General features: G+C 38.1%; 1 protein-coding gene across 1 annotated transcript in view; it reads left to right on the top strand.

Annotated features, from left to right (window-relative positions):
* HECW2 (HECT, C2 and WW domain containing E3 ubiquitin protein ligase 2) overlaps positions 1-14,953 on the top strand; it is a 163,944-nt gene that overhangs the window by 108,027 nt on the left and 40,964 nt on the right. Inside the window, exons 11-15 of the mRNA XM_017837422.1 lie at positions 2,367-2,517; positions 2,894-2,997; positions 6,183-6,307; positions 7,726-7,911; positions 12,431-12,565. Coding sequence (XP_017692911.1) covers positions 2,367-2,517; positions 2,894-2,997; positions 6,183-6,307; positions 7,726-7,911; positions 12,431-12,565 — 701 coding nt within the window. The remainder of the gene's footprint in view (positions 1-2,366; positions 2,518-2,893; positions 2,998-6,182; positions 6,308-7,725; positions 7,912-12,430; positions 12,566-14,953) is intronic.

Below are 14,953 nucleotides of genomic sequence, written 5' to 3'. Positions count from 1 at the left end.
ACATTGAGAATCCGGTTTTGGTTATAAACTGTAATTTCTTTGTAATTTGAGTTGCATTCTATTTGCTTCACCAGAATTTGAAAATAAGAAAGGAAAATAGGTGAATTTCTTCCAGTTGAGTGTAGGTTAAGCTAAATAACAAGAGAAAGAATTAAAATATTTATCTTGTATTTGTGCCTATAACATGCAATGACATGCTCCAATTCCTTCATTCCTAGGGAAAAATTAAAAAAGCTTGACCACGAAATGTTGAGCAATTACAATTTTGCAGTTCCACAAGTTATTTGTAACACATGTGACTAATAGTGATTTGACTAAAAGAAGATATCCTTGTCCATCATAACACTAATGCAGATGCTTTACTTTGGAAACCATTGCCCAAGTGTTTAAACTTGTGTATTTAAAACTGAATGCAGGCAAGAATGTTTTTCTTCTGCAAGACTATGTTACAGAAATGGTGACTGTGTAAGAATTGGACATAAACACCACAAAAATCTCAACTTATTATACAGTGGTTTAGGGTTTGACATTTAAGCAGGATAATGAATTCACAAATTTAAACTGTTTGAGGTTTTTTTTTGGTTGTTTTGGTGTGTTTTTTTCCCCAGTGGACAATTCTGTTCTTCCTGGAATACTTCAATGTTTTGTTTTGTTTACAAACTCTGGTTAAAAATTTCAAGTATCAGCAGATACTACTTTTTTTTTATGGGACTTTTGCACAGGAGCATCTGTTTCAATAATTTTTCTCTTTTTAAAAAAATGAAAACATTTTTCAGAAAAGGTTGAAATGCTTGTTTGCTTTTTTGAGATATAAATGAAATTATTTTTTAAATAGCTTTTGAATGTGTTAAATACCTTTTATACATAGCTCTGTTCACACTGGAAATGCTGTGAACACCAATATGCTGTTTTGATTATGCGTCATAAAGATAGCAGAGTAATTTGCACTGTGGCCAGTGAAATCACACAGCTCTTGTGCAGAGGAGACACAATGAGCTTGTCTGAAAACCTCCCTCTCCTCCCTCCTTGTGAGCCAGATCAGCCCCCACAGGGCAGTGCAGCCATTTATCTGCCTCCAAGAGTTGAAAAAAGGCATAGCACACATGCAGTAGCAAAGCCTGAGGTTTTAAGGCTGTCAGTATTAAATATAATGTAGTAGAATTTACTTCTTCTCTGTTGTCAAGACATTTTTATACCCTCTTTCCTCACGGGGTGGCAATCATTTAGGATTGGTTGCTTGTCAGTGGTTTTTAAAACGTTGTTGCAGTGACTGATGTTTTCACCTAGACTTGCAGTATAGAAAGTCTCATCTAGAAACCTTCTGAGTTCTCAAAGACTGTTTTTCAACTGATGTGCTAAATGGTTTGCATGTTTTCTGAAGTTGCTGGTATCCAAGAATCAGGCATGTATATTTCCATATAGATACTTATTTTTTTATATATTTTTTTTTATTATTATTGTTACATGGCCCCCTGTTATGATCAGTATCTTGGTTTCTTGCTCATTTTATCAGCAGTTATTAGGCAGACAGTGCTCCTGACCCAAAAAGGCTACAGACTCGGGCCTGGGTGTGGTGATACATCTGGTTTCTGCTGTGGCTGGGGAAAGGTCCCCGTGTCTTCCTCTCTGCTCTCCCAGGATGTCACCATGGTGCAGACTTCTAACACTGTCTGCAGCTTCTTTTGCAAAACCAGTGGACAGCATTACAGTTACATAAGAAGTATGAATTTTCTATGGTGTTTGCATAATTGGCAATTCTGGAACATGCATTTCGTATGTGAAGGAGTTTTATAATTGTCCATCTTTTCTGCCAGGTCTGCTTACCTTTAACATGTTTAAATTTAAACCCAGGAAGGGGACTGGCATCTGTTTTATTACTGTTACTGTTACCTGGGGGAAAAACAATGGCAGGTGTCAAGCTTTGCAAGGTTTTTGTACTTACCCATAGGCCTTTTGCACTGGAATAAGCTTCAGAGATTGGATCCTGAGTTACTTCAGTCCGGGAGAATTACTGAGTATCCAGATGTTTTGTTGGTTTTTTTGGTGTTTGTTGTTTGGTTTTTGTTTGTTCTTTATTCTTGGACAGTTACTGGTTAGTGGGAAATAAAATAGAGACAGGAATAAGAATTTTTAGATATGGATTCCACAGAACCTTACCTACAGTGGGGAATTTAATTTATGGGATAAAATAGGGAAAAGCTATCTCTCTTAAACATTCAGTAAGAAGATTTAGTGTTGAAGTCATCCTGTAAAAAAGAAATAGAAACTTGAAACAATAGATTTGGTTACAAAAGTGACAGAGCTAAAATAAAGAACTAAATAAACTCCAAGCCCTCCATAGCTTACAGTATTTTATTGCTACTTAGACTGGGAGGCTCGAATTGACAGCCACGGACGGATTTTTTACGTGGACCACGTGAACAGGACAACGACATGGCAGCGACCCACAGCCCCCCCAGCCCCACAGATTCTCCAGAGGTCAAATTCCATACAGCAGATGGAACAGCTGAATCGCCGGTAAGAACTACCCTTGTGGTTCGTGAATTTTGTGTGCTTGCAGAGCCGCACTCACCATTGCAACACCGAGCACGGAGACAAGGGCACAGCTGCTACCGCAGCTGGTCTTACGTGTTTATTTTTATGTGGCTGTTGCTTTTAGTTTGCATGTGGGCTTCTAGGACTTTTGTATTCCACCTGTGGTCTTAAGCTATGTGGCTAAATAAAACACATCTGATAATGGTTTGCAGAAATTCAAAAGGAGACATTAGAAATGGAGAAGTTAGAGGTCTATACATTGACCTATGTGGCAGAAAAGATGGACAGGCTCCCTTGGAGCCAAAATTGGGTCATAGTTACCATATACTATATATAAAGTCCAGTTTTCCAACCCTAGGTACCAGAGCATCCGAAGAACAATGACTAATGAAAGGCCTGAAGAGCATACAAATGCTGTGGATGGAGCTACAGAGGAAGCTGACTTTCACCATTCTAATGCAGGTTAAAAAACCCCTAAATATTTTTTTCCCTTTTCTAAAGAAGGGAACACTCATAAATGACATAAAGCATCTTTCATTTTTTAGTGGAAGTGACATAAGGCAGAACCTAACTTCTGCCTCTGAAAGTCTGGGTGAAAATGAAGGCATTTGTTTTCATTGTTGTCTAGTTTTGAAGGTTATGGCTCAGCCTGTTCAATGTGCTGAGGAGATGGATGTGAGATTCAGAGCATCTTTCTGTCAGTACTGGACTGGTTAAAAACCCAGCATTTTTGCAGTGAGAAAGTATGAAATTCTTTGGTCTGGCTTAAAAATATTCTGAATATGATAATGCAGTTTCAATTAGTAGAATATAGGACTAGAAAGGACTTTAAGCAGTCATTGACTTCATCTCTGTGCTGTAGATAGATAGAATGAGCTGTACATGTGCTATACCTGGCAAATGCTGTCTCGTGTTCTTGTAACGTGTTCTCCAGTTGATGGACATTCTTTAACTTTTTTAGACAGTCTACTCATATTGTTTCCCTTATAACATATCCTTAAATCCGTTATTTCTAGTCTTTCCTGACTTGTGTTTTTAGGTCTCAAATTATTTTGTTTACCTACTCAGGATTGTCTTGAGTTGGTCCTCAGCTTCTGAGGAGTATTTCAGAAAATCAAATAAAGCTACGATTCTGCTTACTGAAGAGGCTATGGAAATGTCACATCTTACATAAAATACTTCTTGTACATTCCTGCATAATCATTACTTTTCTTTTTGATAGTTTGACACTAACCACTAGTGTTCAGTCCTTGTTCTGCTAAAATTGGGTCCAGATTCTTGTGTGCAGAACTTTGGCACAGATGCCTGTTTTTCATCTGGTGTTTGTGCAGTTGATTCCCCCTACCTGCACACAAGTCTTTGTCCTTTCCTAATGTGCTGCTATAGTTTTGAATTTTGTCCATCCTGCTGTCCAAGTACTGCAGCATCTTCTAATTGGAGCAAGTTCTGTCCACCCTATGCAGTCATTAGTAGAAATAATAAATAGGACCAGACCCAGACAGATTTTGGTGAAACATCACTAAGTGTACCCTTACAACATTTATCCCTTTCCTTCTGAGAACTTCTTCCGACCTCCAAAAGAGCCACCAATGTCTCGGCGATGGCTTCATGTAGAGTCCTGACTGTTAGAGTGCAGAAGGGATTGAAAACCCTCAGTTTGCACCACTGTCTTTAACCTGCTTTTTATCTATTCTAGTCTAAAAAGAAAGCTCTCTTTCACTTCCCTTTTTTTTTGTGTTCTTCTGATTGTCTGGCCAGACCTTTTGATTAAAGATAGAAAGAAAAATGTTTTTTAGTGATTTCTAAGCATCATTACTAGTTTTTCCTTTCACTCAGCAGTTCTCTCCATAGTCATCTTCCTACTAATACCATTTTAAAGTTCGTTACCCATCCAGTCTCTTGTGTAGTTGCGTGATGTCATGTGCTTTGGCTTTGTCTCTGGTTATTCTCTTATAATACTCTCTCCTAAATTAGTCTGATACGCAACCAGTGTCACCCTTCCTTGAGTTTCAAGTCATTGTTGAACTTGAGATTTAGCCAAGTGCTCCCTTTTATTACTTGTATTCTTTACTTCTGTCGTAGCTTTTTCCTTTTCTATCTTTGTGCACGTGCATGTGCAGCCAGATGGTTTGTTGTGCTGTAAACTCAACAGTTTACAGCAATTCAGTTTACAGTAAATTCAGGCCAAAGCAGCAAGTTCGGCTGAATAAGCTTTTCATAAACCAAATTCACAAGCCCCTAAACTGCAGTAATGGGTCACCTGGCGACCCATTCTGGTTTCTAGATTACCCAGACTACGACAGAGGACCTGTCTGCAGCGTGTCACAGCATCTTCCAGGTTGTGGGAGTTGACTGGTGTACAGCCAAGTTTTGTACCAGTACAGAGTTGACATGTAACCACAGTGAGGACTGGAAGACACTCCCAGCCCAAGTATTCAGGCAGAGCTTCAGGAGCCTTTGTGCTGTTCTGCTTTCACCACTGACATGCCTCATGTGGGACAGCTTGAGGTCTATTGTCGGAGAAGTGTCTCTAAAAATCTTCTTTTTCATTTGTTTAACCTATTACCCTTCCACTTTCTGGCTTCATCTAATGCTTAGAATTAACACCTTTATTTTCCCTATTCCCTTTTTTCCATGTTTACCCATCCATATTTAGAACTTTACACTGTCTTTGTTATTTTCCTCTTCTTTTGTAATTTCTTCTTACTTTTTCTTCAGTTTACAGTCTCATTCATTGTTTGCTCTGCTTGTGGATTATGATCTTTTCTATTTATGATAGCTGTATTCTACATGATTAATGTTCATTTGAGGGAAAAGTGTGCAAATACTGCAACGTGTAAAAGAAAGAAACTCTGAAATGTAGATGGCAGCACACATTTTAGTGTAAAATCACTGCAGACCCAGTCTGAACCTAAAAATGCATATGAAAATATGCATCCAAATATCCTGTTCATTTTCGAAGGTAATTGGTGGGAACAGTTTTGATGTTGTAGCAAACACCACTCATAATATATTTTCAGTTCCTGGTACTTTATAAAAATCAGTGCACTTCTGCAGTTGCTAGGAGAAGACACAAATGTTTACTGGAAGTTGAAACTTGAAAGGTACTTCCTTGGCAACCTGCTTCTTACTTACATAAGCTGCTTAAATACTGTGTCAGGATTGGGGCTGTGTTAATGGCAGTGATTTATTGTTTGTTTTCTTTTCTTTTTTTTTTTTTTTTAAAGAAGGAATGAAACATTTTTAAGTGTGCAATGACTTTTATATCCATTAGTTAGCATTTAAAAGATAAGTTACCTGCATACAGCTACAGTCTAGCAATGCAGGCATGGCTCAGGGACCTTCTTGCATCTTATACACAGGTACATGCTTGATAACCCAAATAATTGGATGTGATTTTTAAAAAAAATGATCGTTCACCAAAAGCAGCAAGTAAAAGTTGCTAAACTAAATCTGTAATATTTTCAGAAACTTCAGTGCTATGTTAGAAGAAATTCAGGTACACTTAGGGGGAGAATACTCAGTAAATCTGAAGTAGTTGTGTACTTAGTGCTTTTCTTGCCTGTGTGATTCAAATCAATATAGTTGTTTGCAGTGATGCTTTGGTAATAATTACTGGATGTCTTTGTCATTTACTTTGCTGTTAGATTTTCGAAGAGAGAATGTGCTGCCTCACTCTACCTCCAGATCCAGACTTACTTTATTGCTCCAGTCTCCCCCTGTGAAATTCCTCATCAGCCCAGAGTTCTTTACAGTGCTGCATTCTAACCCTGTGAGTATGGTAGCTAAAGCTAAAAAGCTTCCATAAATACATGCTTATAAATACAGTTGCTTTGTGTATAAAGATATTGCTTAGTGTTTGATGATAATATATTGTTAGTACATGGGGAGGTCGAATAAATTCACTTGCAACTGTTGGGCTATCAGAGCCATCCTAGCTCTGCATTATAGCAGTTTTTATTTTTCACTCAATTCTTCATCTTTCTCATGATACAAAAGTAATTTGTTTATTGAAGCAATAGATTCTTACTGTGCTTTGCAGAGGGTGAGACACAATTCTGAGAATGAACTTGCTGCTTATGAGATGGTGTGTTTCCCCCAGATTGCTTGGTTTATATCAAAATATATTAGAGGTCACACTGAACTAAAAAACATCTTAATGTCTATTTTCCTTTTCCTTTTTTTGACTGTTCTTCATTGCTTCTTTTTATATACATTTGTTCCCCAATGTTTCTTTGTGTAACAGCATTTAGAGTGTAAACAGAAGTAATGGAATTAATAACTTCTTATCTGCAAGGACACTTGTCAATAATTCAGTGTTTTTTAAATTACTGGTCAGTATTAGTTTGGTTTTGATCTATATGTATGCCTGTCTGTGTATGAGTGATCCTGCTTAGCTTGCATAGCTTTTTCTTGAATATATGAAGTAGGACAGAAGTAGAGGAGACCTTTGGTCAGGGAATAGAGGTACAGGGGTACAGTGTGATTTAGGAGGGCCTGTGTCTTCTGTCCACTGCTGATCTCGGCAGAAAGGCTTGGTTTCTCATTGGCTGGGGTTTTGGGAGAGAAGGGTGTTAACTGTTTATTTTACCTCTTTTATTTAAAGTTTTCCCTATTCCTTAGTGCTTTCCTTATACTCCCCTATTTTAATTTTATTCCATAAATTATACATGTGCATGCAATGATAGGAGTATTATTGTGAAAAATCAATAGGTGGAGACAATATTTATGTAGATTTGTGATAAGTTTCACAAGCTTATGTATCTCTGTTCTGCTGAAAACCTTACCAGCTTTATTGCAGTATTCTATGGCTATATTTGACTCATTATTCCAGAAATTGGAAAACACTTCTGAGTAAATAATTGCTTTTAAAGCAGTTTTAATGTTACAGGATTCTTCACAGCTCCAGGGACAAGTGTGGTAAATGCCATCTCCAATGTATTTCACACTTCATGGAAGTGAGTCAGTTTTGTAATTTTGGGTGTCTCAAGTGAAATAACAAACTTTAAACACTTATCCCAAAACCTAAGAAAGAGAACCACTGTTTTTCATACCGTTGTGGCTTAGCTGGAGATAATTTGCTAAGGTTTCATAGCTGATTAGATGGTTAATTTACTGTCAAGGGCTGTCTTTTGTGGTAAGGGAAGTTTTACCTTTTACAAGTATTTCCTATTGTTGTTTGTTTTGCAGAGTGCCTACCGCATGTTTACAAATAACACGTGTTTGAAGCACATGATCACCAAAGTCCGGCGGGACACCCACCATTTCGAGCGCTACCAGCATAACCGTGACTTGGTGGGATTCCTCAACATGTTTGCTAACAAACAGCTGGAGCTGCCCAGAGGTTGGGAAATGAAACATGACCATCAGGGCAAGGTAACTGTGTGATGCCAAGTGGGTCTTGTGTCCATCAGTTTCTGAGGTAAAATGGGTGCCCTTGAGATAAAATGGATGGTCTGGGATAGCTCTGGGGGTGATCACTCTATTGGTTATGTTGGTTATATATGTTGGATAACTCTATTGGTTAACTGGAAAGACATGGTATGTAGTAGGTTTTGTTAGTAGGGATTAGGGATCTTAAATAGTTGCCAGTCTCACTGCTTTTTTTTTTAAACAGGTATCAATTCTCAATTTCTAAAAAAATATTTCTAAATCAAAGAACAGTAGTAGAATGTAGTAGAATATAATTTTAATGTAACTTTATGCTACTGCATCCTCAGTATGTAGAATATTATATTTTTTTAGGAGGGTTAAAAATAGACTGTGATTAGCATGTGAGCAAGTGATAAGGCTTATCAGTTCATGTGAGAAGTCCCAATTAGGACTACTGGTATATAAAACTTCTTGGTTTTTATGTTTATCACTCTTAGTACTCTTAGCTCTGAGGGTCCATATAATTAATGGTCTTGATGCTTGGAAAGATTACAGACAAATTTTTAACTGAAGGGTAGAAGAAGTGCTTGAGGGTTGTTTTCTTTTTTTTTTTTTTTTAACTTCGGATAGCATTTTGGTTTTTTGTTTGACACACAATTGCAAATGAGCAATTACAGTAAAGTTGTTCTTTGCCTTACTGTTTTCTGATTTAAGTCATTCTTGTGCTGTTCACTTCTTCAGAGGCCAGTTTTCTCCTGAAGAATATAGCAATTTTCACTTTAATAAGCACCATGGAGAGATTTAGACCTTTGGATTTCTGGTGTGGTATTTGGTAACAGCAGTACTACCACAACATTAATCAAAAAGAGGAAGCACTGAACAAATTCCCACTAGGATTTCTTCACTTTGAATTAGGCTCATCATTGCTCATTTTCATTATGTAGAATTGCCTTTGTCATGAGTACCACTTGTGGCCAGTAGAAAAGCCTATTCAGCACTCGAGAGAGATGATGGTCAATACATGGTGAGACCACTGCTTGGTGAGACCAAACTGAAACTGGACTTGCCTTTATTAAAGTATTAACCTAAAGAGAAGCAAGTAGCAATTAGCCATACCATAATATATAGTTACATTTCCTTTCCCTGACTGCTCGTTCCTGCCGAGATGAAGTTTTCCTTTTTTTGTTCAAGTGTATCATAGTAAGAGGCTTGATGCTCTTGCTCACAAGGCACAGTGATGGCTCTGGCTATTGTGCAGTGCAGAGTAGTAGAGTTTTTTTCACTCCTAATGTCAGTGTGGTCCTGGTTGCTTGTCCTCTTTGCAGGCTGCCTTCCAAGGTCAGCTGGGGACTCCCCACTTCTGAAATCCCTTCAGAGCTGCACAGCAAAGCCCAGTTGCCTGCTCCTCTTTGACTCCTCTACAGGAGATAGCATCCATTTGGCATGCAGTTCTCCCTAAAATTAGGTCTGGTGTGACTAGCATGTAGTGTCTGACGGGCATTACAGATGAACCTTCATCAGTCACTGACCACAGGGAGGCAAAAGGCTGTTGGAAAAAGTGGCAGGAGGAGGCATCGTACAGGCTAAATAGGTCCCTGAGCTGCACTCAGTCTGATAACTTCAAAATTCTGCCTTGCTGCATCCATGTGCACACACACAGGCATTGCTCAAATACACATCCCAGTGCATTTCTGGAATATGTGTAAGCACATATCTGTATTTTAAAGATAGATGCAAGTGTATATACTTTTTGGTTAGACCTCTGTAAGATGTACAAATACATGAGAAGTTATTGGAGGGCGTTTCTGTTTTTTCTTTCTACAGTTAAAGAATCTGTAGTAATTGATTACTGATGTCTTCAGTAGGAAGAAAAGCTTTTTTTAGCAAGCTTCATAGACTTTAATGTAAGGATAACTAGGGCAACTATCCATGTTTAATGGGCTAAATATAGTTTTGGCACTACCTATCTTATGTCAGTCACTTCAAGCATTGTAGATTTATGGATTATAGCTAGGCAGGAGTTATGAGAGGAATTTTTTTGAAAGGAGACTGAGCCACACTGTATTTTGAGCTGTGTGCCAATGTCCAGAATAGCCTGAAGCCTTGAAGCTCCAGTGGTTATCTTCACTGAAGCTTCAAAGTGGTAATTTATGCTTTATTTTAAAATAGGCTACTACTAACTGGCCTGCAACCATTCATATTTAATAAGACATGATAGTCTTTAACTTCATGTTCAACTGAGTTGTTTATTTAAATATAATGCAAAGGAACACTGCATGCAGTACTAGAGTGCTGCATTAACTCAAAGAACTGTGTAGTGCAACTCTAGGTGGTACCTCCTCCTATATCGAATCAGTATTGTTTTTATAAGTCATTTTTCAGTGTGATGTTGACTTAATGAAATCAACCTTTGTTTTGATGAAAGTGCTTCACTTATAAAAGTGCACAGACAGACTAGGTAAAATAGTTGCTAGAAGGATATTAAAAAGAAACCCCAAACCCTATACCAATTACTTGCTAGGAAGGTAAATAAACTATCAATCAGGAGATAAATTTCAGAAAGACTGGGTATGTTCTAGCAGTCTCAGTCATTTTCCAGGCCCCAAACTTAAATTTCATGATGGTTTTCATTCTGCTTTCAGACTGGTTTCATAATCTCTAATCTGTGCACTGGCACTGCAGGTGCCTTGATTGTTTGTCAAGGCAAAAAAGTCCTGCATCAAGCTCAAATGTTGCAATTAAAATTGTATTTATTGAATATATTTTAGAGTGTTTGAACTGTGAAACTGTTGGTTTTACTTACGTGTCTCTGACTGAGTCAGATGGTCAGAATGGAGTTCTTCCTTACTGCTTAAGTGATGTGATTCCTTCCTTTTAGGCACATATTACAGGTACAGGTGATTGCTATTAGGGATGTAGGAGGCTTGCTGCTCTCTTCTGGAGCATTTTTAGGGTTTTGAAACTGTTGTGTCCCTACATATGCTTCTCCTTCCTTGGGAAATGGAAGTATGAACATTTTCTCTCACTGCAATCCATAATGGCATTTAGTTGCTGTATAGCATGACACACTGGTTTGTCTATCTACCTTCATAGAAGTCAGAAGAATTGCATTTTCTCTGATCTGGCTACACCAAGCAGTCTGAAGCAAAGATTTCATGAATACTAGAAGCTGGTGTTGCTGCCAGAAGAGCTGGTTCTGCTCTGCTCTCACCCCCTCGGTGAGCTGACCGAGGTTAGAGGAGCCAGCAGGGAGAGGGACAAAAAGAGTAACTTTAGCCTGGACCAGCTCCCCAGCTGGGTTCACTGCATGGCCACACAAACACTTGTGCCAGCACAAGGCAGGAAGGGCACACAGGGGATGAAACAAGTGGTCAGGAGGGGGAAAGATGAGAGTCTTTGTTTTTGCTGACAGCACAGGACTAAATTGCTTGTGAAACTGTGGTTGAGGTACCTCACTGGTAGCCAAGCACAGAAATGGCTCCCGCAGTCCCTGACCACCTCTCTGCTGGGCCAGATTCTTTGAGTCCTCAAACCAGATGTCACTTTCCTGTAATTGTCCTGCTCAAAACCAAGATCTTTTTTTGCCACTTCCACGTTTCCCACATTGTGACTGAAAACATGAAGTGTGTTGAAATAGAACAGTGCTGGTTTCCAAGTGCAACACTAACACTGCAAAAAGTTTAAATTTCAGGGCTTAAAAACCTTTCTGGGTTCAAATTGGACAGAATTGTAAGAGGTTTTCATTTTACAGGATGCATGTTTCTGTGACCTTGTTTTCAGCAAGTGGTTGACTGGCCAATCTGTGGTAGTTCTCATCAATTGCCTGATGTAAATATTTTTGTTGCCATCATCCTTGTGTCCTTGATTGAACTTTCTTTTTAGTTTTGAGGGGTCTTTTTCTTTTGTTTCGGGTGGCGCTTTAGGGTTTTTTGGGGGTTTGTTGGTTTTTTTTGTTTTCCTTTTTTTTTAAAAAAAAGGTTAATGAACTTAGAATAATTATATCAGGAAGATGGCAAAAATGCTTGTTGGCCTGTAATCATGGTTCATTACAGGATGCAAGCATACACTTGACATATATACACCCAATTGTGTTGGTAATTATATGGTAAATACGCCACAAAAGGGAATGGGTTTGCCACTTAATAACATATTTTTAGATGCTTATAAGGAAATGAAAGGAGAATACACCAGGATTACTTTTATTAAACATTCAAATCTTCTCTTCTTGACACTCACAATAAAGCTTCCCACTTCTAATGCTTGTCAGATGAGAATTTCAAAGGACTTTATAGACATGAATGAAGTAAGGCATTAAACAATTCATCCCTTCAAGTGAGGTGGAAAACTGTTATCCTCCTTCTGCTGAAGGGAAATGCAAACCCCAGTAACACGAGGAAGATGTTCCAAAGCCTCACGTCAGTGAATGAAACATAGATCCCGCACAGGCATTAACTTCAGGCATAATTAAAAAAACAAAAAAAAAGTACTGGCTATAAATTCTTTCTCCTTTCACCTTCTCCAGGCTTTCTTTGTTGACCACAATTCCCGCACCACGACGTTCATCGACCCCCGGCTCCCCTTGCAGAGTAGCAGGCCCACTAGTGCGTTAGTCCATCGGCAGCACTTAACCAGACAACGCAGCCACAGTGCTGGTGAGGTAAGTTGCACTCATGCCTTCTCTTTGGGAACCACCGGCTGTTTAAGATCATCCTCTTTCACGATGTTCCAGTCACAATTCCATCTTGTGAGGAGCATGATTCTTCTGTAAGTGTACAGTAGTCATCCATAAGGATCTATTATTTTATCTGCTAGCCACTGTTGCTTTTAAAATGTATGTATTCAGAGGAAAAATATCAAACATGAGCTTCTCCTGCTTTTAATTCGCAGTAACCCCATTTAACCACAGGAGAGCATCTGATTACAGATTACCAGTACCTATAGCCTGTCTTTCACTGACAAAATGTGTATTGTTGTCTAGCATGGTGTCTGCCAATTATATTGATATATAACTCTGCAAATAAGAGAGGGGAAAAGATGCATATGTGACTATACATCTAGTTGTGCAACTTTCCAAATAAGTATAAAAACATCTTACCACATACAGGCTTATCAGACTGTTGTATGCACTAGCATATGTATTTCATCTCTACTTTCTGATCAAAAATAAAAGGAAACCACTATTTTGTTGATATGTCACTGTGGAACATTTTCAACAGCAGTCTCCATAGTTTTGTTTTCACTTCTTTTTACTTGTGGCCTTGAATATGTACAATGACTTGGACTTCGGTTGTACTTTATTTAACCTCCGTACTGTTAACTGTAAGTTGTCTATTCAGGGGAGGGTTATTCCATGCCAGGAGTTAAAGATAATAAAATTCAGAATAGCAAGAGAAGTGCTCTGATTTATCCTTTTTATAGCTCAGTCTTGTGGCAGATGAGGTTCTGCCAGACGTGTGTTTCAGAGCAGACATGAATCTTCTTGGCCACTTTTCTAAGAAGGCTTCCACTGAGCTGCAGTGAGTGCCATACCACTGGCTGCAGATCTTGTCATATCCTGTGTGAACAGGCTTTAGTCACCACACCACCCCCCCAGTGTCAAGTATATTTTTTAAAAGGTATTAAATAGCTTTTTTCACCAATTTGGTGATGTCATGTAGCAGGCAAGGAAGCTAGAAGTGTCTTCATATAGCTATTTAGATCTTCAGTAGGGTAAAGCAAGTATTTCTTGTGATTGATTGATTTGTAACAGAGCAGAAATATTTTTTTTCTTCACTTTACTCAATATGTACCGAAATTATCTTCCTTTCAGCAGCATTCAGTAGCTCTGCACTTAAAACAGATCTTTGTGCCAACTGTGCTGCTGAAGTTGTCAATGCTGCAAAATAAGTGTAGTTTATCCTACAGGAAATCATCATATATATTGCATATACATAGTGCTGATCACCTGTCAAAATTTCCCACTCCGTCTAGGTACATGAAATACCTTGAACCACGTTTCTGTGTGGAATTATAGAAGTGTTTCCTTGACATTGTTACAGGTGTAACTTGAATTGAGGTATAATTCCGGATAGGAATGTCAAACACAGCAATTCAATACAGTATTCCCATTCTGGGATTAATGATGCCATGATTTCTTTTTGTATGTATGTTTATGAATCTGAACAGCAGTTTTTCCTCTGTGCTTACAACTTAAGTATATATTTGCATATTTTTTCTGTTTTTAAACTATTGCATAAAGGAACTGTACATTATTGCAAAAGATGAATACTTAATGAAAAAAATTATCAAAATGCTTTCTTTGGATTTGTCTTGTCATGAACTTTGATGTTTTGAAGCCACTGACCCAGTTTTTACAGGGAGATGCTCTAAAGCAAACATGAACCAGTGTAAGGAATGCCTTTTTAGCTAAAGCTCAACTGCAGTGTGAAGCCAGAGCTAATAATAATGGCATTCCTTTTCCAGCACATTGCCTAACAGGAAATAATTTTTCATTTTTCTGAAAAAGTATTATCAGAGAGCACAAAGGTTTTGGGAGATATCTCAGGACATTTGCTTCTTCATGATTTAAGAGACTGGATTTAAAAGCAACCTTTATAATTATTTGATCTTTTGCAGTTAGATGTTTTAGAGATCTTTGAAACTTGGAAGTGTAGTTCAAATGCTAACTGTTACATGTAGGAAGATAAACTGAGAAGTAAACATAAAAGTCCAGCAGGATGAAAAAGAGCTTGACCAAATGTTTTAGATAGATAAACTACCAAATCCTGACACTGTAGAAGTGACTGAAACCTCATCATGCAGTAAACTGCAGCAGTTGCCCTGACATCACAAATGCCACTAAGAACAATTTTATTTTGTGGCTCTACCCTAAAAAATGTTCATATACAACATTTTTCAATCCCAGAATGTGAATACAAAAAACCATCAGAATAGTTTTACTGAATGATTCTAGGAACCGTGTTTTTACCAGTTTTGGACTTGTTTGCCTTGCCTGAATGTGAACTCACTTCTTTATCCTCCTGCTTCAGCCACAAACTTGTTTTCA

Source organism: Lepidothrix coronata, unplaced genomic scaffold (assembly GCF_001604755.1).
Source record: "Lepidothrix coronata isolate B3197 unplaced genomic scaffold, Lepidothrix_coronata-1.0 Scaffold7, whole genome shotgun sequence".
Lineage (NCBI taxonomy): Eukaryota > Metazoa > Chordata > Aves > Passeriformes > Pipridae > Lepidothrix > Lepidothrix coronata.
Note: the sequence above shows the minus strand (reverse complement) of the source record. Positions and strands in the feature narration are given on the sequence as shown.